General features: G+C 39.3%; 1 protein-coding gene across 1 annotated transcript in view; it reads right to left on the bottom strand.

Moving 5' to 3' along the window:
* Positions 1–23,520, bottom strand: part of LOC136864739 (DEP domain-containing protein 1A) — a 157,805-nt gene extending 134,285 nt beyond the window's left edge. The window contains exons 1-4 of the mRNA XM_068226098.1: positions 23,322–23,520; positions 14,036–14,307; positions 12,900–13,871; positions 12,544–12,735 (exon numbers count right to left, since the gene is read on the bottom strand). Coding sequence (XP_068082199.1) covers positions 12,544–12,735; positions 12,900–13,871; positions 14,036–14,307; positions 23,322–23,384 — 1,499 coding nt within the window. The 5' untranslated portion in view covers positions 23,385–23,520. The remainder of the gene's footprint in view (positions 1–12,543; positions 12,736–12,899; positions 13,872–14,035; positions 14,308–23,321) is intronic.
* Between the last annotated feature and the right edge of the window lie 1,899 nt (positions 23,521–25,419).

Genomic DNA, 25,419 nt, shown 5'->3' with positions numbered 1-25,419 from the left:
AAAGCAAGGATGATATATATGCAAAGGAAAACAAGAGCTACTCACCAAACATATGTGGAATGCAGAAGAGAAGATAAGAATCTCTGTAGAAAAAAAGAAAAGAGAAATTGAAGAAGCTTTGATAAAAGAGATGCAACAACATTATGAGCACAAGAGAAGTAGAAAGTTTTATAAAAACGTAAAGCAGAGGAAAAGTGGATTTCAACCAAGAGCAAGCTGCATACAAAATAAGGAAGGGCAACTACTTGGAAATACCCAGGAAATATTAGATAGATGGGCAGAATATTTTGAGGAGGTTTTGAATCCAGTTAAAATACAAAATGAAGAATATGAATTAGAATTGCCAAATAGTGAATCCAATGATGATAAATCTGTGGAATGCAATAGTGAACCACCCAATTTGGAAGAAGTAAAAGATGTCCTCTTATCGATGAAGAATAATTAGTCACCAGGAGAAGATGGAATAACAGATGAGTTGCTAAAACAGGGTGGAATGGTATCGATACAAACATTGTATAAGTTGATATTGGAAATCTGGCGAACAGAGAAATTACCAGAAGAATGGGAAACAGCTTTAGTATACCCAATTCTTAAGAAAGGAAACAAATTGAAATGTGAAAATTACAGAGGGATATCTCTGCTGTGCATAGGGTACAACATCTTTACCATAATAATATCTACACATCTAACATACAAAACAGAACAGGATCTTGGAGAATATCAGTGTGGATTTCGTGCAAACCGTTCAACAATAGATCATATCTTTACAATGAGGATCATCCTGGAAAGGTGCTATGAATATAACATACCGCTGTATCAACAAGCATATGATTCAGTGCGAAGAGAAAAACTACTCATCGAAATGAAAGCCCTTGGTTATCCCAGGAAATTGATTAGGTTGGTAAAAACAGCTTTGAGCAGAAGTAAATCTAAGGTATGTGTACAAGGGAAAGTATCGCAAACCTTCGATGTAAAAGTGGGTTTGAGGCAAGCAGATCCAATGTCTGCTGTCCTCTTCAATACTGCTTTAGAAACAGCTGTGGGTAACATCACTGTGAAATGTGAAAGGAACATATATCACAGACTAATTCAAATATTGGCATATGCAGATGACGTGGCCATAATTTCTCATACAAAGAATATACTTGAAACCTATGAAGAATTGGAGAGGGGAGCACAGCAAATTGGACTGGTAGTGAATAACAACAAAACTAAGTTCCTAGCGAGTTCCAGATCTAGTCAACCTGCAAATGCACTTAGGTGTGGAGAAAAGTGTTTTGAAGGGGTACAAGAATTTAGATATCTAGGCTCTCTGATTACTTCACAAAATGAAACAAAAAAGGAAATAAGCACTAGACTGCCTGCAGGAAATCGATGCTATGCTGCCTTAATTCCAACATTAAGAAACAAATAAATATCCAGGAAAGCTAACTTGATCGTTTATAAGACTGTCATTAGACCAGTGGTTACATATAGAGCCGAGACCTGGGTATTAAATAAAGCAGAAGAAAATAGGTTAATGACATGGGAAAGAAAGGTATTGAGGAAGAATTTTGGGCCAGTTAAAACTGAGCTGGGATGGTGTATTAGGTTGAATCAAGAGCTTAGAGACCTGAACCAAGAACAGGATATAGTATCTTTGATGAACACTGCTAGAGTGCGTTGGCTAGGACATGTCCATCAAATGGAGACTACAAGAGAACCTAAGAAAGTGCTGGAGGGGCATCCAGATGGAAGACGATGTAGAGGTAGACCAAAAGAGCAATGGATAGAAGAGGTGTTTTTTTTTTTTTTTGCTAGGGGCTTTACGTCACACCGACACACATAGGTCTTATGGCGACGATGGGATAGGAAAGGCCTAGGAGTTGGAAGGAAGCGGCCGTGGCCTTAATTAAGGTACAGCCCCAGCATTTGTCTGGTGTGAAAATGGGAAACCACGGAAAACCATCTTCAGGGCTGCCGATAGTGGGATTCGAACCTACTATCTCCCAGATGCAAGCTCATAGCCGCGCGCCTCTACGCGCACGGCCAACTCGCCCGGTTAGAAGAGGTGGAAGCTGATCTATGTACCATGGGAGTCACTGTTGCGGAGACCAAGGTTCTACAAGGACCATAGCATGAGGGAGGGAGGGAGGGAGGGAGGGAGGAAGGAAGGAAGGAATGAGCAAAAGGAGGAGACAAGGACAAACACGTAAACACAAAAGGACATCCAATCTCAACATCCTCAACACTGCCGTCTTTAAAATGAAGTAAGATGAGCACCCTTCTCGTCAATCTCAGTTCTTCTACATGCATTTCATCTCCGCCTCAGATGAGCGTGTTTCTGCTTCCCAGCTTCATAGGGAGTGATGCATTGATACTCATTGAGGTACCTTAACAGATTTTCAGGCTTGATATGGGAAGTGTAGGATGAGAATAAGCCAGAAACCAGGTAATGAAAGGAAATGGAAAGGAACCAAACAAATAAATACAGGCAATAAAAAGACTAGGAGCGCAGGACAATTACAGAAGGAGAAAAAGTTCCCAATGGATCATTGTAAGCAATATAAAGTAGAAAACAAGTTAAGTATCGATGTGTTGGTTGTTGGTGTAGATGTTACCTAACATAGGAGCCAGTAAACTTCTGTGGAGGAAGCCATTTTACAGAACTCCATCAGCTTTTCTTGCTCTTGAAGATGACAAAATCATCTTGCTCTGTAATAAACACAGGATGAACTGTGTCAATCAGTAGTACTTAGTGGCTGTCTACAACTTCCTTTCCAATTTTCTTTGATTCATTCATCATATACAGCTACTCCAGTGATTGCCTCCTTTCATACTAATCCTCCATGTGCTGCAGTATACGACCAGAGTAAGGCTTCCCTGGTTTGAAGCCTGACTGACCTTCAGTGATCGTTTTTTAAAATAACTGTTAGGCTCTTCAGTCTGCCGAAACTAACTTTGAGTAGTTGAGCCTAACAGTCATAAATTAACTGAGTCGAAACTGAAAAGAGATGGCTTCAAATATTACAAATTCTTCATTGATCATTCTGCCAAGAGATTCAGAGATTCGGTTTTAAGATCATTCTCTCTACGATTTAGATAAAAATAAAAAATAAAAAAAATAATGTTATTTGCTTTACATCCCACTAACTACTTGTAAGGTTTTCGGAAACGCCTCTACGATTCAGAACAGATGGTATAGGTTAGAAGTTCTTGAGGTCAGTCACTTCCTTCCCTGGTTAGGTAAGGCTACTACTTTTACTTCACAGCAAATGTTTGGAATCAACCTCTTAAACCTATAGGTGTTCATCAGTTTTAGGACTCAGCTGATGGTAAAGGTACTGAAGTGCCTTTTTTTAGATCTGACCTAATCATTAAAGCCTGCAGCCTTGTTTCTGATCATCTGGGTAGTAGTTCTCAGCGCTTCACATCTGAAGAGTGCACCAAGGTGGTGGTTCTCCTCTTTATACCTTTCGAGTTTTATTTTTACGGATCCTTGTGTAGTTACCCATTCAGTAGCGTACAGCATGTCTCGTATAATAATCGAACTGGTCTATCTTAAAGATGATGGCTGAGTGTTGTCCTCTTGGCAATGGTTTTGTAATACTTCTCGACTTGATCCTCAAATATATATTTATTGTAAGATACAGGTTACCATAAAATACATACATACATACATTATTATTATAGACTGTTAAGACTTTCAGCGTTCAGTCTGCAAGCCTATGTGAATTTACTAAATGTTGCCACAATCCTCGATTTTCAACTAGTGTTGTGGCCTCATTTAGTTCTATACCTCTTATCTTTAAATCGTTAGAAACCGAGTCTAACCATCGTCGTCTTTGTCTACCTCTACTTCTCTTACGCTCCATAGCAGAGTCCATTATTCTCCTAGGTAACCTATCCTCCTCCATTCGCCTCACACGACCCCACCACCGAAGCCGGTTTATGCGTACAGCTTCATCCATCAAGTTCATTCCTAAATTAGCCTTTAATCTCCTCATTCCGGGTACCATCCTGCCATTGTTCCCACCTGTTTGTACCAGCAATCATTCTTGCTACTTTCATGTATGTTACTTCTAACTTATGAATAAGATATCCTGAGTCCACCCAGCTTTCGCTCACGTAAAGCAAAGTTGGTCTGAAAACAGACCGATGTAACGATAGTTTCGTCTGGGAGCTGACTTCCTTCTTACAGAATACTGTTGATCGCAACTGCGAGCTCACTGCATTAGCTTTACGACACCTTGATTCAATCTCACTTACTATATTACCATCCTGGGAGATTACACAACCTAAATACTTGAAATTATCGACCAGTTCTAGCTTTGTAACACCAATCTGACATTCAATTCTGTTGAATTTCTTACCTACTGACATCAATTTAGTCTTCGAGAGGCTAATTTTCATACCATACTCATTGCACCTATTTTCAAGTTCCAAGATATTACACTGCAGGCTTTCGGCACAATCTGCCATTAAGACCAAGTCGTCAGCATAGGCCAGACTGCTTATTACATTTCCACCTAACTAAATCCCTCCCTGCCATTTTCTACCTTTCAGCAGATGATCCATGTCAACTATGAACAGCAAAGGTGAAATATTACAGCCTTGTCTAACCCCTGTAAGTACCCTGAACCAAGAACTCATTCTACCATCAATTCTCACTGAAGCCCAATTGTCAACATAAATATCTTTGATTGATTTTAATAACCTACCTTTAATTCCATAGTCCCCCAGTATAGCGAACATCTTCTCCCTCGGTACCCTGTCGTATGCTTCCTCTAGATCTACGAAACATAAACACAACTGCCTATTCCTCTCGTAGCATTTTTCAATTACCTGGCGCATACTGAAAATCTGATCCTGACAGCCTCTCTGTGGTCTGAAACCACACTGGGTTTCATCCAACTTCCTCTCAACGACTGATCGCACCCTCCCTTCCAAAATGACAGTGAATACTTTGCCTGGTACACTAATCAATGAGATACCTCGATAGTTGTTGCAATCCTTCCTGTTCCCTTGCTTATGGATAGGTGCCATTACTGCTTTTGTCCAATCTGAAGGTACCTTACCAACACTCCATGCTAATTTTACTACTCTATGTAGCCATTTCATCCCTGCCTTATCACTATACTTCACCATTTCAGGTCTAATTTCATCTATTCCTGCTGCTTTATGACAATGGAGTTTATTGACCATCCTTTCCACTTCCTCTAGCATAATTTCACCAACATCATTTTCCTCCTCCTCATGAGCTTGGCTGTTCGCACCACCACAAGGATGATTTCCTTTTACATTGAGAAGATGTTCAAAATATTCCCTCCACCTCTCCAGTGATTTCCTGGGATCTATTATGAGTTCACCTGAATTACTCAAAACACTGTTCATTTCCTTTTTCCCTCCCTTCCTAAGAGTCTTTATTACTGTCCAGAAAGGTTTCCCTGCTGCTTGACCTAGCCTTTCCAGGTTGTTACCAAAATCTTCCCATAACTTCTTTTTGGATTCAACAACTATTTGTTTCGCTCTGTTTCTTTCATCTACGTACAAATCCCTGTCTGCCTCGGCCCTTGTTTGGAGCCATTTCTGATAAGCCTTCTTTTTACGTTTACAAGCTGCTCTCACTTCATCATTCCACCAAGATGTTCGCCTTATCCCATCTTTACACACAGTTGTTCCTAGCCATTCCCTTGCTGTTTCTACTACAGCATCCCTGTATGCCACCCATTCACTTTCTATATCCTGAACCTGCTTACTGTCTACTGTTTGAAACTTCTCACTAATCATATCCATGTACTTCTAATTTCCTCGGCCTGGAGATTTTCTACCCTTATTCGTTTGCAGACAGATTTCACTTTCTCTACCCTAGGCCTAGAGATACTTAGTTCACTACAGATCAGATAGTGGTCTGTACCATCGAAAAATCTGCGGAAAACTCGTACATTCTTAACAGATTTCCGGAATTCGAAGTCTGTTAAGATATAGTCTATTATGGATCTGGTACCCCTAGCCTCCCATGTGTAGCGGTGAATAGCCTTATGCTTGAAGAATGTATTCGTATCTGCTAAACCCATACTAGCACAGAAGTCCAGCAAACGCTTCCCATTCCCATAAGCTTCCATATCTTCCCCACATTTACCAATCACCCTTTCATATCCTTCAGTTCTATTCCCAACTCTCGCATTGAAATCGCCCATTAGCACTAATCTATCGCTGCTGTTGACCCTGACCACGATGTCACTCAATGCTTCATAAAACTTGTCCACTTCATCCTCATCTGCACCCTCACATGGTGAATACACGGACACAATTCTAGTCCTAATTCCTGCAACTGACATATCTACCTACATCATTCGCTCATTTACGTGCCTAACAGAAACTATGTTGCGTGCAATGGTATTCCTGATAAAGAGCCCTACCCCAGATTCTGCCCTTCCCTTTCTAACACCCGTCAAGTACACTTTATAATCTCCTATCTCTTCCTCGTTGTCTCTCCTTACCCGAATATCACATACTCCTAACAAATCCAGATGCATCCTCTTTGCTGACTCAGCCAGTTCTACTTTCTTTCTTCCTTCCATAAGCCCCATTAATATTGATAGCTTCCCATCGAATTCCATTTCGTTCGCCAAGTTGTTTCCAAGGAGTCCCTCGCCTGTCAAATGTGAGTGGGACTCCGATACTCTCATAGGTCCGAGGCTTGCTTAAAGTGTTCTGAGCTCGATAAATTCATGCAGTAGGATGCTACCCTACTTGCACATAGTCCAAGTGAGGATCTCTCCTCTAACGGGTTATGGACCACCGGTGAATTGTATAGTCCTAGCCGCCTGAGCACAAGGAGGGTCACGACTCAGAATATGTCCGAGATGCCCACTCCCATTCCATAGCAACTGGTATCCTGACTCTCAGGACCACTTACTAAGCCACTCAGCCGTTGCCCATGGTTTACGAACTAGGACGTGACTACAGTAACCCACAAACATGAACCATCCATAAAATACATGCATATAAAAATTTAAAAAATATTTTGAAGCGATTTTGAGATATCTTAAGAATCATATGAATTTGGTCAAGAAAATAGGTTTTTTTGTTTGTGTGAATTGAAGCAATTCTTTAAAAACAGCTATTTTGCAATATGTACGAAACTGCACCGAAATTCACAGAAAAAATAATAAACCAAAAATCATACTTGAAAATTATGTAAGCGAAGAGAAATAAAATACCTGTTTGTTTTAACATTCTAGGAAATCTCTTAAGGATGATGTCCTTTCGATGTAACATGACAAATATTGTCCACTGTTTTGCCTTGGCCTCTTGTAAAGTGCAGTGTTTGGAATGTTGTCCTTGTCATAGCTGCAACATGCCACGTCACCCCACAGAAGCGAAGATTCTCGGAAATCCTTAATGACGTCTACTGGCAGATGTACTCTCATCTTTTGGTATTACTTTACTGACTGTATATCAGAAAGTTTGGTGGATTTATAATGGCATTCAGTTTAGTTAAAATAAACAGATGACAGAATCCATCGCAAAGAATGGAACAAATGACTCCCACAGTGCACAGCAGAGCTAAAGAGTTTGCTAGATAAGGTTTATACATTTCAGAAAGAAATATTCTAATGTGCAAATCATACAATGCACATATCGAGTAGGAGGAAAAGATACTGATTGCCAAGTTGTACTTCTTCTTTAAACAATCATCACCACCACTGACATATCCAGGCATTTTTACACACCCTCCATTCATTATTGAAACAAATGTCACAATGCTTTATAAATTCGTTTGGTTTCCTTGTTCATCCGTAAATGCAGAGAGGTTTCTTTCAAAGTACAATTTGATTGTCAATGACCCCAGACGAATAATGAAAGAGCTCCACAGCAACACATGCTATGTTACCTTTCACAAAGTAAAGAATGAAAACAAGGGTGTATTCTTTATCACAATTTCTTACGGAATTTTAATAAAGAATTGTCATAAAGGAGTCACATAAATGCTTCACAAATCATACAAATGAAGCCTTTTAGGAATAATTTAAATAATTATGAAAGAGAAATTCAAGAGATGTGGCAAGATATATTTCGTGAAATAGCATGAAAATTTGCCTCCATTTTACAAAATTTGACGAAAATTAACATGAAAAACTCGTGCCTCTACCAAAAATAAATGCAGGAGTTAAAAAAAAAAAAAAAAACAAGAGTAAAATGCATTGCAATTTTCTCAACTTCATCTTAACCTATACATCTAACTTTGCATCCGGGAGATAGTAGGTTCGAATCCCACTATCGGCAGCCCTGAAAATGGTTTTCCGTGGTTTCCCATTTTCACACCAGGCAAATGCTGGGGCTGTACCTTAATTAAGGCCACGGCCGCTTCCTTCCAACTCCTAGGCCTTTCCTATCCCATCGTCACCATAAGACCTATCTGTGTCGGCGCGACGTAAAGCCCCTAGCAAAAAAAAAAAAAAAAAACATATACATCTAACTGGGGGAAGTATAGCGATATATAAAGGTACACATAAAAACAAAAAGAAACATGAACTGATGAGGTATCGCCAAGCACTTAAACCTTCATAGGCCTACTAGAGAACAAAAAACCCAGGATCTCTAGAAAAATAAATATTCCAAATAACTTCAGGATGGGAACATATAAGGTCACTAAACAATGAACTTAGTAATAAAATGTGTATTGACATTGAAGAGTAATGCAAATGTTATGCAAACCTATAGGAAAGAAATAACGTATAGTTGATCAAAAAAAGAATGAGTGCATGGTATTGTATGTTCCTTGCAATGAATATTTTATCAGATTTAATTTTTATTATCAAAATACTGTATGCAGCAAAACAAATGACAGTGAAATGTTCTTTAATTGCGCTGGTACATTAAGTGTTCAAAATGTGTACCAGCACGCGCGTCATTCATTGTTCGTAAAATTTCTGAAGATTATGGTCATTTGTCATATGTTGTGAACTTTTTTGCTAGTGGCTTTACGTCACACCGACACAGATAGGTCTTATGGTGACGATGGGATAGGAAAGGCCTAGAAGTGGGAAGGAAGAGGCTGTGGCCTTAATTAAGGTACATCGTCGCCATAAGACTTATCTGTGTCGGTGCGACATAAAGCAAATAGCAAATAGCAAAAGGTACAGCCACAGTATTTGCCTGGTGTGAAAATGGAAAACCACGGAAAACCATCTTCAGGGCTGCCGACAGTGGGGTTCGAACCCACTATCTCCCGGATGCAAGCTCACAGCTGCGCGCTCCTAACCACGCAGCCAACTCGCCCGGTATTGAGAACTTCATTATGGTCCGTATTGACAGTTGTTTCAAGGAACAAGGTAAAATATGGTCCACCTATTCAATGCATTAACATTAATAGCACATACAACTGAATTTTATAAAAATCTGTTATATTGTCATTAAACATTATTTTCATGGTACTAGTTTCAACCCTTTGTTTCATCCTCAGCCAATATACTCAAAATGGTATATTAAAAACACTGAAAACCAACACATCTAAAAAAAAAAAAAAAGATGAGTCCTTGGTGGAAAATCTTGATGATTGGCATATGCATGCATTGGTTTATTTCATAGATATCCCCTCCCCCCTTCTGTCAATTTCTTAAGTACAGGGTCCGACAGAAACAATCTACTACTTTCATGTACTGCTCTGCATTGGGGATAAAACTGAGGGTAGCATGTAGCAGGAAGGATGCCATTTTAGTTACCATGGAGCGTTGGACAGCGACGCATCACGCTTTTGTGACTGAAGCGTGTTTCAAAAGTGGTGACAGTATGGTAGCTACGCAGCGGAAGTTTTGACAGCAATTACACATTGGGAGACCAAAACGGCACACTATTCGGAGATGGGTTGAGCAGTTTCGTGCTACTGCAAGTGCCACGAATAAGAAGCCACCAGGATAGCCAAGGATAGTGTGGATGCCAGAAAACACAGACAGTACGAAATGCTATTAACAGGAGTCCTAGGTGTTCATTAAACAAACATGCTGCAGTTTCACACGTCAGACAGAAGTGTGCGCCGCATTCTCCACAGCGATTTAGCTTAACATCATTATGTACACTGTTCACAGGAAGAATTATCTCACCGGGCGAGTTGGCCGTGCGCGTTGAGGCGCGCGGCTGTGAGCTTGCATCCGGGAGATAGTAGGTTCGAATCCCACTATCGGCAGCCCTGAAGATGGTTTTCCGTGGTTTCCCATTTTCACACCAGGCAAATGCTGGGGCTGTACCTTAATTAAGGCCACGGCCGCTTCCTTCCAACTCCTAGGCCTTTCCTATCCCATCGTCGCCATAAGACCTATCTGTGTCGGTGCGACGTAAAGCCCATAGCAAAAAAAAAAAAAAAAAAAAGAATTATCTCATGTTTCGGGGACATACCGTGGCCAGCCAGATCACCCGATTTGAGTGCTTGCGGTTTCGTTCTGTGCGGATACCTCAAGAGCCAAGTGTTTACATTATGTATCCCAAACTTAGAAACTCTCAGGCAACGTATTCATGAAGAGGTCCAGGCAATTCCACCTGAAATGCTGGTGAAAGTAATGGACAGTTCGTTCGTCGACTCCATGCATGCATTGCAAGGGAAGGTGGTTACCTAAAAGACGTGATTTAAAAAAAAAAAAAAAAAGAATATAAAACGTGACTTGTGTTATTGTTTGACATAGATGTTGATTCCCATAGGGAACCTGCAATATTTGTCCCGAAACAGTAAATTTATAATACCAATGTAGTTAGTCCGTTATTGGACATTATACATTTACCAGCTAACTCATTCCTGGCTGCCAGTGTTTCGTCCCAGTGTGGTAAATTGGGCTTATCAGTTAAGAAATAGCCTACGCAGTAGCCTCCACGGTATGCACTAGCCATGCGTCTTGGTGGGTGTGCTATTTACCAACTGATATTCCCCTGCAGGGTAAATTCTCTCGTACATCATACTTTTTGACAAAAACAAGGGAACTGAATTGAATCGAAAACAATATAATTTACAAAAATTAAGTTCCCACAAGAAAACCATAATTTAAAATACATTTAAAATATTAAAATTCTTTAGACTTTCTCAATTATGAAATTACTAGTGTTTCACGCTGGTGGGCGCGAGTTGAATTGCCACATCCTTCCAACATGCTGGCAGCAAGTACGCTGTTAAGACACCACTGCAAGCCTTCTTTCTTCACATGGGGAAATGTGATTGTAATATTTTCAATTGACGATATTAAATGATGGTTTCCTTCTTAGAACTTAATTATTTTATATGTCAGATGCTATCAGTGCAAGCTAATATGTCACAGGAACCATCCCATCTACTTCTGTCATGGCTGGTAATGAGAGTGAAGCTTGTAAATTTATGGCTCATAACCGCTTTTTTCTGGGTAATTTAGCCAGTTACGTGAAAGAGGTCAATGCACGTATGACAATGAAAGTTCAGTATTATATCTAAACAATCGAAATATTACAAAGCTGACATTACAGACCTTAGTTCTTAAAGCACCCACATGGTCGCACAGTACTTTCTAAGAAGTTTGTTATATCCACCACAAAGGGGAGGCTCACTAGGTAGTAATGATGTCATTCATTGATGATATATGATGCCTCCTTATTAATTCACACCTCAAATACGACTGATAACCTGGTAGTACTGAACAAATATGCTGTAAGTTAGAGGCGAGGGCCTCCCTCTCCCCCAATTTCAGTTTCTGTTGCTTGCTACAGAACTGCTCCAAACAACCACAGAATCATTCGGCTAGAGAATGTGTACAAGCTTAGACAGTCATGAGAATATTTTCCACTTCAACCATGTGATGTCGAGGATTATGCTCCCACACACAACTAAACTGAATATCACCTTGAAGAACTCGTATGTAGAAAATGTATGTGATATTGTACACAACTTTCACAACCATAGGCCACAACAGCAGCCAGAACGAGCACTAACCGTGTCGATCAAACATGCTGCAGACAGGGTGGTATTGGTCAAGGTCACACACTGTTTACAGTGCAACAATTCTAATTTTTTCAGCCTTTCAGAAAGTATTTTACAAACAACCTTAACATTAACCTCTGTAAATATTCAGAAACAGATCCAGGTTTATACAATTTTTGCTCAAGGTCTTCAGAAACGTAGTTTTAATCAACAATGAATCACCCCATGAATAATAATGAAAACTAGTAACTTGTAATTCTTTATGACAAGAAATGGGAATGCAAATGAGTATGATATCAAATTTTTTAAAAAGAGACCAGAACCAGAAGAAACAGGGATAGGTTTTTTTAAAACTTGCTTTATGTCGCACCGACACAGATGGGTCTTATAGCGATGATGGGGCAGGAAAGGGCTAGGACTGAGAAGGAAGCGCCCATGGACTTAGTTAAGGTACAGCCTGGTGTGAAAATGGGAAACCACGGAAAACCATCTTCAGGGCTGCCGACAATGGGGTTTGAACCCACTATCTCCCGAATACTGGATACTGGCCGCACTTAAGCGACTGCAGCTATCAAGCTCGGTAGAGATAGTTTTAATATTTACTACAAAAGAAAATGTCTTACCTTGAAAGGACAAATTTTTGCCACATTGCTCCCCTGAAATGAATTTGTTCCACATATTTAGGAAATGAGCTCAATTCTTCTGTGGAATCATTAATAGCAAACTGCTTGGATTCCAACCAATCAGCATTGTTGCATATATTTCCTTCAGAGGTTGGCTGTTCCTTCACCCGATCAGAGTAGTTAGAATTTCCACTGGCAACAGAGGAAGACATTTCTGACCATATAATTTTCAACAGGTTAATCTTATCATCATTGTATTTCTGTAAGTATTAAAGTTAACTCAAAATTTGCGGTAAGTTACATGCTGGGAGAGTTAAATCATGCAGTGAAGTATGACAATAATGAAATGATCATACCCAATGGTATTCAAGTTTTGGGATATTCCATGCGAGAAATTCTGACGGTTATCATGGCCACTCTGCTGAAAGAACTGGCAATGATCTGGATGGAGTGTAGTCTTACGAGGTAGACTATGATATGCCACATGGTGGAACTTCTGTAATTGGCTATTCTCATCATGCGGGGAAATACTAAAATGAGGTATCCCTAATCTATTGTGTGCAGAAAGAGAATCTGTATTTTGAGGGGAACCTGATGAACTTCTATTCAAGTGAGAAGGTAAGCTGGGTACTTTGTCATCTCTAGTGGAAGGACTTTCTTTTGTATGATGCATATGCTTAAGATTTGTATTATGGAATTTATTATGCACATTTCCATGCTGTGAACTTCCAAGCTGCTCATGCCGTGCACTAACACTGTGTTTTCTGTTTACATTGCCATTTTGTTTCTCATACTGTAAACTGAGACCTCTTCCTTCTTTATCATGCTGTACAGAGTGCAAGTGCTTTAAATTATCCTCATTTTGTCTGTGCAGGATATAATTATGTGAAAAGTCTCCAGCCAAATTTACAGCTGATGCATGCTGTCTTTGAATTTCACCAAACCTTTTAGGAATTTGTTCTCCATAGGAATTAGGTTTCCCTTGAGCAGCTTTAGTTGGATGAACTTTGGCTTCGGTATATCTAGGAGGAATGTTCTCTCTATCATTATTGTAAGCCTGGTTTATTGTTAGTGAACATTGTCTCTGTGAATGTGTAGTGTAATTGCTGAAGTTATTCCTGGTGTGGACGGCACTTATCGAGTTTAATCCACGGCCTGCTCTTGAATTTTCAATATCTGGCCCATATTGTGTAGGAAAACTCTTTCCCCAAGAAATTTTAGTATCAGCCATGCGCTGATCACGAAACCAGTCTTTCCTCGGAATATTTGAAGATGCAGACATAAGTGGTGCTCTCAAGACACATGTAGATAGAGGTCGTCTGCAGAACCTAATAATCCATTAAAAATGAAAAGTAATTAGTGGGTTATATCTGTAACATTCAAAGAAATTAAAATTTTAAAATAAAATTCAACTTGAGAGAAGGCAGGAATTAAGAATTACACTTTCTTAAAATCAACAAATTTTAGAAAAATTATGACTTAATTCACTTACTGATAAAGATCTCCATTCTCTTTAAACTGGTGGGCTTCATTTGATGAGGATGAACTAACAGTTTCAAAAATGCCAGCCTTCAGAAATTTATTCAGGAGCTGGACAACTTGCTCCTTTGATATATCAGGTCCAATACTTGGATTCCTTTGCAGAGCAGCATGGAACCACCGTACAGCCTCTACTCCCGAAAAACACTCTTCATATACCTTGATGTGTCGCCTGTGACGTTTTAAAGGCATCCCATTCCGGAAAGTGTATACCATTTCATTCCACTGCAAAAGGACACCTTAATATTTTTAAACCAGCCTCTCTACTGTAATTTCCTTTGTTAACATTAATACATTTAATATGAATTTCAACAAGCATAAAATAGGGGTGATTCCCACAACCACCAAGCTTCTTGCCACTTTCACACAACCAGCTTTCATGCTGCTTTCAATTACACAATAACAACATTGATTACACTTACGGACAGGAAATACCATAAGAGCACAATTTTCTAGAAGCAACCCTATGAAGAGAATGGTCTTAATTGAAAAACCATTGCTTCTGCCCGGTTGTACTTTCAAGTGAACACCTGTTCATGAGACAATTTATCTACATAATTTCTAGTCGCAAGAATGGGTTCACAGTAGAATCTTTATAAAGTATCAGTTCTTGGGAAAGAAGTTACATGATGACTTACACCTAGTGTTTGACTGACCAGCAACTGTCTAGTTCAAACAAGAGTGCGGAAAGAGCTTTTTTTTTTTCTCTTGCTATTTGCTTTACGTCACACTGATACAGATAGGTCTTATGGTGATGATAGGATAGGAAAGGGCTAGGACTGGGAAGGAAACAGCTGTGGCCTTAATGAAGGTACAGCCCCAGAATTTGCCTGGTGTGAAAATGGAAAACCACGGAAAACTATTTTCAGGTCTGCCGACAGTGGGTTCGAGCCAACTATCTCCCGGATGCAAGCTCATAGCTGCGCGCCCCTAACCGCATGGCCAACTCGCCTGGTGTTAGAGCTTGTAGCATGAGTTACCATAAATGGCCTAGCATCATTGAAGGGAAGTGAGGAGTGAGGTAGTTTCCCGCTGCTTTCCTCACAGAACCAGGTGTAGCTATTACATATCAGTCTCCCAAGCCCACTGAAATATACACACCAACCAAATCTGTGAGCAACATTTTCACACTATTCATTATAAGGATTGGCTGCATAAGGAATGGCATTACTAAGATTGTTCATACCACAGTCAATTTCATGCTGTCAAAGCCAAGTGTGTATCTAGAACTGAATTATTAATTGGGAATAACAAACACTATAAATTATCATGCGTGAGTCTTCTAACAGAGTCATCTTGAGTGTTCTCATATGGCTCACCAGGTGGCAGCATGTTCTTAAGCAAGGTAGCAAGGACTGTCCATCACATGAAAATAGACCAATGTCATGTCTGGGGGCTTACGCCCACAGACCCTCCCCCCCCCCCCCCCCGTTTTAGTTCTTAACTGGAGAGACTGGCAGCCTCGTCGACCACGTCCTCCGCGAGAAAACAGCGACAAGTAAACAAAAGGGTCACTCCACATGGAGCCGAGGTGCTAATACTGGTGAGCATGGACAATAGTATTGATGGCAACAGAAAGCGGTAATGACGGTAATGATCGGTGCAAAAATGACTGTGCCTTCACTTGGAATAAGAAAAACACCTCTGAAGAAAGAATAACATGTTTCATTCTTGAAAGAACACTCGGTAAGGACCAGAGTAAATCAATTTGACCATTTCTCTGCACATACAAATTTATATTTTAAAATATAAGCAATGCAACATCACTAACAATTCACTGCAACTCATCAGACTCTACCAAATCAAACTTTTAAAAAAATTGATGGAAATGAAATGAAATTTAAAAAATAAACAAATCCCCAATCAATTCATAGCATGTTGAGCAGAAGCACAGGTCACTACTTGAAAGCTGCCTAGATTTTGTTTTTTAATTGGCTACACGTTGCACCAACACTTACAGGTCTTATGGCAACAATGGAATCAGAGAGTGCTAGGAGTGGGAAGGAAACATCCATGGCGTTATTTAAAGGTACAGCCCCAGCATTTGCTTGATGACAAAATGGGAAACCATGGAAAGCCATCTTCAGGCTGCCGACAGCGGGGCTCGAACCCACTATCTGCCGCATGCAAGCTCAGAGCTGCATGCCCCTAATGCACGGCCAGCTTGCTCAGTGCCTTGATAAAGTTGAGAATGAAACACAGTCTAATATATACAGTCGCGAAGCTCTAATAAGAGGAAGGTTCATCCACTTGACAGCTGGAGCAACACTAGCACCTCTAGCGGCTAGGTAGAGGCAACTTGCCAGCAGACAACAGGGAAAGAATTACCACTACAGTCTAAAGTGGTCATAACTTCTGAACCATTCATGCAAATAATGTCCTGACAAGCTTATTGTAATCCTTATGAAATAGTGGAGGAGGTCAAACAATTTATTTCGATGAGGAGTTCGAGGATAATATCGAAATATTTATTTAATCTTAAGGAGTTGTGTTCTTACCGTGGACTATAACATAAAATTGCTTCTAGAGGGTAAACGATTCGAAATAGGTATATATTTTTGCGGACTTTTTTGTAGAAGTTTTTATGCCTACAATTCCTACACTTACACTTGGGGTCTATCGTTGACGGTTCAGGCAGCGTAAGCCAAGAAAGCAAGTGACCGACCATGGTAGAGCGCTGCCCTTCTTAGCCCAACTTGGCAGGTTCGATGTCGGTCGGTCATTTGCTTTCTTGGCTTACGCTGCCTGAACCGTCAACGATAGACCCCAAGTATAAGTGTACGAATTGTAGAGCATAGAAACGCCTACAAAAAAGTCTGCGATGGTATATACCTATTTCGAACCGGTTGCCCTGTAGGAGCGATTTTATGTCATAGTCCGCGGTAAAGAAAAATAACTCCTTAAGATTAAATAAATATTTTGATATTATCCTCGAACTCCTCATCAAAATAAATTGTTTGACCTCCTCCACTGTTTCATAAGGATTACAATAACCTTGTCAGGACATTATTTGCATGAATGGTTCAGAAGTTATGACCATTTTAGACTGTGGTGGTAATTCGTTCCCTTTTGTCTGCTAGCAACTTGCCTCTACCTCGCCGCTTGGAGCGCTGCAGCCGCCTCGGATGAAAAATATCATTAGAGCTTCACGACTGTATATACTAGACTGTGAATGAAGTATGCACCTAGTGTCAAGTTCTATGTTCTCGATTCCTTGTGCCTGCCTCAAGCATTTTATGGCAATGAGGCAAATCTTCAGTTAGCACAATTTTTTTAATTGATGTTGATATGGATAGGTAGATAGATAATACCCATCTCTCATAATTTCAGAAAGCATAGATTCTTAATTTGTGATACATGCAGTATACAAAAGTTAACATCCTTCAGCGTAGTTGTAAAACACAAATAAATCAAAATAAAACAGTGTCCGGAAAACACAGATAATTTAGAAATTGAACAGGGAAAGAATAGCCTGGAATTATGTTAATAAATGGAACTTAAAAAGAAACCAGAAACATCAGTGAATATTAATATAATAAATGGAACTTTAAAAAACCACATAAAACATCAATGAATATCAATATTGTCTTTTCAGACTGTTGGAAAAAAAAAAACGAATATTAATACTGACTTTTCAGACTATTGAAAAAAAACAACAACCACAAGGCACATGCAGAACTACTTCGACAAAGTAGTTACATGCTATAAACTCAAATTTACGTACCTAATGGTTCTAGATTTCAATGGAGTTATACTGTCTAGGTTACCTTAGGCACAATTCTGTTCCTGACCGACATGTATCACTTCGTTTCCTTCCACCAGTTTCCCACTCCACATTCCCCTCATAATGTTCAATAATTTTGCAATTCTGCCCAGGTGCATCCATTCTCTGTTCAATAACTTTACAATTGTATACAGCTCATTTTCGTTATAAATTTTTCTTCCATCCTCTTCATCTATAAATTTCTCTTGTATTTGCCTTGTCTCTAAACAATCTTTTATAAGGTGTGCCCAACCCATTTCTTCAGAACATAGTAAACATTTATTTTCATCTCTATTTTGTCTATATGCTTTATTTTTGTGTATCCTCATTAACCACCAAATTATACTCTCATTCCCTTATTTGATATAATCTCTACATTTTATCTTCATTCTCCCACTTACATTACAAAATTCATCTAATGACCCCTTACTTTTACACTGTGAAGCAATACATTGCTTTTCAATATCCTTAACTCTTAGAACTATTATTATTATTATTTTTTTTTTTTTTTTTTCATTCTCAGCTTCTGTATACAGTCCCTTTCCTACCGTTTCCAAAATGTTCCTTACCCCATCCACCCAGTATCCTTGGTTCTGATGTTTCATGTGGTGTTGATAAGCTATCTGTAATACATCGCCACCCTATCCCTGCTTCAGTCTCCACCAATACTTGATTATCATTTTAATAATATCCGCCTGCAGACTTACATCATTGCACATCATTCTCACTCCACAGTTAGCTGTACAACTGGGTAGTCCCAAAATTATTTTACCAAATCTACTCGTAATTGCATCAAGTGTCTAAACTCTCCTTTCAATTCCCCAGATTTCAGCTCAGTACAAAACTCTACATTTAACTAACGCATTAAAAACCTTTTTATACACTCTGTAATCTGTGTTGGGCATCTTTTTATCCAATATGTTAATGGCTGACAGTGCATTCATATCCTTTAGTTTCACTCTTTTTATTTGCCCTGCCCATTTTCCATTTCCACTTAATGAAAACCTACAACCTGTTTTTCAGTCATTGACCGGGTCAGGGATGTAATGAATGAATCATATATAGGCCTAGGCTATTAGTACAATGGGGTCACCACTCCCAAAGTGATTTATTAATGACTGATAGATGCTATAAAAATAATTTCGTGTGGCTATTTCTAGCTGAGTGCAGCCCTTGTGAGGCAGACCCTCCGATGAGGGTGGGCGGCATATGCCATTTGTAGGTAACTGCGTGTTATTGTGGTGGAGGATAGTGTTATATGTGGTGTGTGAATTGCAGGGATGTTGGGGACAGCACAAACACCCAGCACCCGGGCCACTGGAATTAACCAATTAAGGTTAAAATCCCCGACCCGGCCGGGAATCGAACCCGGGACCCTCCGAACCGAAGGCCAGTACGCTGACCATTCAGCCAACGAGTCGGACACTGATAGATGCTATGAAATGAGAATGGAGAGTGTTGCTGGAATGAAAGATGGCAGGGAAAACCGGAGTACCCGGAGGAAAACCTGTTCCGCTTCCGCTTTGTCCAGCACAAATCTCACATGGAGTGACCGGGATTTGAACCACAGTATCCAGCGGTAAGAGGCCGACACGCTGCTGTCTGAACCATGGAGGATCTCTTCTATTTCAACTTAATATCATACCCAAATATTATTCTTTTTTGACAACTTCTAATCTCGTCTTGCCCATCCACCATTTTTCATTCTTTGACAATTTATATCCTTTTCTTACACACCTTGGTTTTCTGCGTATTAATTTTTAAATTCCATTCTTTACAGTAATTTACCACTGAATTTATACTACACTGCATGCTAGTGGGTGTCAATGTGAGCGAAAGGATATCATCTGCAAAAATGAGACCCGGAATATCATGGTTCTCAAGACTTGGGTAAACCCCTGCTTTGAAACCTTTTAAATGAAAGATATCATTTATAAACAATAAGAACAGTACAGGTGACAACTTACAACCCCGTTTCAGCCCTACTTTGGAGAATATTTCCCCACTACTCCCTCCTTAATTTTAATTGAACACTTCACTTCTGAATATACGTTTTCAACCGCTCTTTTTATCTTATGAGATACCCCTATCCTTCTCATCTTTGCCACGACAGCCCCTCTGCTCACAGAATCAAATACTTTCTCCAAATCAAAAGCAGCATTGTACGAATTTCCACCTTTCATTTTTAAAAAATTATCCATTTTTGTTTTCACTATAAAAATATTATCAGTTGTCATCATCCTTTTTCTAAAGCCTGACTGAAGTCTCTCCAGAATCGATCTCCACTCTGCCCACTTCATAATCCTTTTTTTCCAACACACCTGTGTATATTTTACTTCATGTATCCAACAATATTATGACACTATAATTATTCGGGTTAGATTTCTCTGCTTTCTTGTAGATTGGGCACATTTGGGAAACTCTCCCCCTTCAAATATTCTGTTAAATAATTTAACAATACTTTCTAGGATATCCTTATTCTTCGCCACTTGCTTCCAAAATTCATTAGTGATACCTGAAATCGCTCCTGAATTACCTTTCCCTAAAACCTCTCTTACTTCTTCCATCGATATTTCCTTATCTAATGCAGGCACTGTACACCCCAGCCCTAACGATATTCCATTTTCTTCTATTACTGGTCTCCACCCATCTTCACCCCTTAATAATTTCTTATAGTACTCCACCCAGTTAGCCCGACTTATTTCAGCCTTAAAATGCTTACAATATAGTGATTATTTTAATCCAGCTATTCAATACAAATTGGTTTTGTGTTGCTAGTTCATAATATTACAACACAAATTTACAGGGACATGTTTTGCTTTATTTACAAGCATCTTCGGCCTACATGATTGTCTCAAGGTTAAGACCTGTCATATTTGGATTGTTTTTACAAATTGTTTTGCTCGGGTATAAATCTATGTTTAGTAATAATATGTAAAAAAAACATAAAAATTATGTACACATTAAAGTATGACAATATGAATTACAATGTTGAATTGAAGTAACCCTTAATTCTAAAATACATTGACGTCCAAAACATAGTAACTACAATTTAAATTTTTTTGGATAAAATTGTTTTCACAATTACAAAATTGATTTGAAGTAATCCTTAATTCTAAAATACATTGACGTCCAAAGCATAGCAACTCCAATTTGAAAATTTGGCTAAAATTGTTTTCACAATGCTGTGGTTGATTAAATCAACTGTAATATGGCTTAAATTTGAGTCATAAATATAAACTGAAAGTTAAAATATAGGAGTCATTTTTTCTAAAATCCATTGATTTCTGGAACACAGTAACTTCCGATGTTGAGAATTTGATTAATAATTGTGATCTCCAATGCAATTATTTAAAAAACAAGTATGATTTGACACCATGTGTAATTTGAGTCGAAATTATATTCTAAAAATTAAAATCTTGGAACCGTTGGAGACCAGCTTCTAGAATTTTCGAGGCTTGTTGCAGTTTGGTGATTTGATCAGTGAAAGTATTAGAAATTAGTTCTTGTTTATTGCAACTTGAATATCCATTAGTAGCAGATTGTATTAATGTAGTTGTAGTTAAAAGGGAAGGCTTCTACGTGTTTATGTTTCTTTCGAGGTAATAGAGTGAGTGAAGCATCCCTTTGACTGCTGCCACAAAGTCTTGTGGTCTTTCTTACGTTACTGTGACTAATTAGAAGCCTTCCCTTTTAACTACAACTACATTAATACCTACAATATCCCTGAATATCGCTACACTGGGAGAAGCCATTACAGCTGGCAGTAAATCGACCACCCTTAGAAGACTTCAACCATGATTCAGATGCAGAGATGTGGCATAACTGGTCAGGACAGCGCCCATGCCAGTAGCCACAAGACCAAACACTCCAAATCCAGCCCGGCAAGCCGCAAGGAATAAGGATTATTACTTTACTTCTTGCAGCCCAGTACTAGCTACATTCAGCTGCACGCAAACGACTGTCGTTTGTTTACACGCTCGTGCCCTTCTCGGGAAGGATGTTGTGAAGCTATGCTCAGAGCTGCCAACCCCTGTACTGAGGAACTAATGAGTGAGGTGCTTTGATAACTGGTGGTGGTAATTATTGTTACACGATTGGTCTAGACTTGTTCTTGCTGTGTGGACGGTTAAGATAGGATCTGGACAAGACCATTGGTCTGGACGGTTAGAAGCCACGAAGCGGCTCTAGGCCCCTAGTTTCGTGAGGAAACACGACTGATCTGGACGGAAGAAGATTGGTCTGGACGGTTAGGATTCTTGCCGTGGACAAGACCATTGGTCTGGACGGTTAGAAGCCGCAAAGCGACCCTAGGCTCCTAGTTTCGTGAGGAAATACGATTGGTCTGGACGGTTAGGATTCTTGCCGTGGAGAAGACGATTGGTCTGGACGGTTAGGATTCTTGCCGTGGACAAGAAAATTGGTCTGGATGGTTAGAAGCCGCGAAGCGGCCCTAGGCCCCTAGTTTCTTGTGGAAACAAGTTTGGTCTGGACTGGTTCTTGCTGTGCGGACAGTTAAGATAGGATCTGGACAAGACCATTGGTACGGACAGTTACAAGCTGCATTGTTATTTTACATGGTCCTTTTTGTTTGTGCCTTTATTCGGCCTGGGTTGGTAACGCAATGTATTTATCAGCAATGATGGCAATGACGTCACATTCCGTTCACGTTGACCAATGAGAATGCAAGAAGCTACTTCAGCCATGGACGATGGCAGCTGCTGCTCTTTATTAGGTTATAAAAGTAAATATATTTCTTGGGGCGGGTTGGTGGGTTCCTAGACATGGCAATGAACACATCACCGAGCTCGATACCTGCAGTCGCTTAATTGCGGCCAGTATCCAGTATTCGGGAGATTTGGGTTCGAACACCACTGTCGGCAGCCCTGAAGATGGTTTTCCGTGGTTTACCATTTTCACACCAGGAAAATGCTGGGGCTGTACCTTAATTAAGGCCACGGCCGCTTCCTTCCAACTCCTAGCCCTTCCCTGTCCCATCGTCGCCATAAGACCTATCTGCTTCGGTGCGATGTAAAGCAAAAAAAAAAAAATGAACACACCTCTCCTCTAAAAGGAATTCCAAGTAAGATTTGCATTATTTTCACTTCCTTATAATGTTATAAACGTTGGGCTGCAAGATGATAAGGCTGCAAAGTTGATTTTTTAAATTTTTAAATCAACATTATTCAATCTACAACTTGACAATGGAACCAAAATAGTGTAAATTAGTCTAATAAATAATGGAGAAATGCAATACAGTTTGGTTTATGCAGAACGATAACTCTCGATGGTGTTCTGACGAGTGATAATTTTCGAGAGTTGGAAAAATACAGAGAAGTACACCACTATTTACACATGCACCATTTTATCCTTAAACGAGCCACGTCTTAAAAGGCGCGCAGACAATACCAGAAATCTGCATTCAAACTTCCTATGCGATAACTGAATTAAGTAACAGAATATAAACAACACTTACCAATTTTGTCGCTCGGTATGGACCCGAGTATTTCAAATCGGCCATATTTCTACGCATACACATTTATATTTTAAAATAGTAAGCAACACATCATCACTACCAGCTCATCGCAACAAATTCTTCAATGCATACACTACAATATCGCATCACACAGATTCACTTCAACAAACGTAAACTTCACACACATCGTATTCAACATTCAAACTAATGTACTACCGTTTACAGAGTAACTTCATTGGTCAGAAAGTTATGTTAGTGTTGCCATAACAACAAGGACAAATATACTTCAGTCGCGAAAGAGTAAAGAAGTTCTTGTCTTGTCTTGTCTTGTCTTGCGGATATTTATTTGGGATTGAAAAGATTATTTCCCAGTCACAAGATCATTAATATGTTACACTTATATCACAAAAACACACGTTTACAACACAAATGTCCGATTTTAGCGTGATCACACGAAGATAGATGCACTTAAGGAAGTAAGATTATATCGGGTAAGAAGTTCTTGTCTTGTCTTGTCTTGCGGATATTTATTTGGGAACCAAACATATTCTTTCCCAGTCACGAGCCCAATGAAATTTTTCACTTATATCACAACAGCACACGTTTAGATCAATAATAACCAGTTTTAGCACGATTACACTTAGATAGATAAACTGAAAGAAGCACTATGATATCGTGTATATGTAAGTTCATAAAAGTATTAAACTATCTGCACTGGTCGAATACACAGATAACCTATTAATCTTGAGCAATAAAAATGTGTTGCACTGTACAAGATTGGAGAGTAATAAACTCTTGGCCCGGAACATATAGAAATGCCACTTCACCAACATGTCGGAAAAAACAACTGAAAATCTAGATCGTAATTACAATTTGATGTGAGTGTTATCAAGGTATTCGTTTAAGATAGCAATGATCCTAGACGAAGGTTGATACAACAAAGCTGAAAGTCGTGTAGGGAAAGGTACGTGGACATTAAGTAATTTCTGCATTAAAGTGGCCTGTTGGCGAGCATATTGGAAGCAATGGAAGAACAAATGGTCACTATCGCCCTGAGGTTCTCCACAGGAACAAGTTGGGTCGTTCGTAATATGAAATTGAGCTAACTATACCGGGGTTAAGGCATGATTAAAACGGAGTCTGATGATGTTAGTAATGTGACGTCGTGTATACGTACCATTTGCAAACCACGGAATTGTGCTCGGTTGAATTTGGTAGTAATAGTGGCCTTTCGTACTAGCTGATAAACGCCATTTTGTGCACCATATGTGTTTAGCTGCATTTTTGATATATGGAAATAAGTCAGAAAACGGGATTTTGATTTGTAGTAAGTTCGTGGTGTCTGCACTAGCTTCTATTGCTGCTACATCGGCCATATCGTTGCCTACATGTCGGTTATGCCCTTTAATCCATATTAACGTTATAACAAAACCGGATGTTTCGAGTTGAAAAATAAGGTGTTTAACTTCGTAGACATATGTATTTTGACTATGAGCGAAGGATTGAAGAGCTTCTAAGACACTTTGAGAATCGCTGAATATTTTTTTTTTTTGGATTGCAACTGCTGGACATATAAGAGAGCTTGATATATGGCATATAATTCTGCGGTAAAGATAGTTAAATTATTAGGCAACGGATATTTAAAGCTAGTTTGTGTTTGTGGATCATAAAATGCTGCTCCGACGCCAGTAGTCGATTTTGACCCATCGGTAGAAAGGTGATAATCTGGTGAGGTTATTGAACTTTTAAATTTCTTAAGAGCGTATAATTTGGGATGAGTCGAATACAGTGATGGTTTGAATGAATCAGAAGGGGCAATGATAATAGAAGGACGGAATGTTTGAATATCATAATCATATGAATACAAATTTACGCGTGGTGTGCGAAATATAGTTTCAGTAAGATGGTGGAGCTCAGCATACGCCATATATATGGCGGGGTACTGATGATGAGGTGGAGGACGCTGTTGATAATATTCATATAATAATTTTAATTTAGGGACGATAAGAGAGTTCGATCTGCTAATATGTTTAAGTAGGAATTTTTTTGAAATTTTTATCCTGCGAATATACAGTGGTTCTTCTGTAGTTTCTACTAA

The sequence above is a fragment of the Anabrus simplex genome, chromosome 2 (assembly GCF_040414725.1).
Source record: "Anabrus simplex isolate iqAnaSimp1 chromosome 2, ASM4041472v1, whole genome shotgun sequence".
Lineage (NCBI taxonomy): Eukaryota > Metazoa > Arthropoda > Insecta > Orthoptera > Tettigoniidae > Anabrus > Anabrus simplex.
The sequence above is the reverse complement of the archived record's forward strand: the minus strand, read 5'-3'. Positions and strand labels throughout refer to the sequence as shown.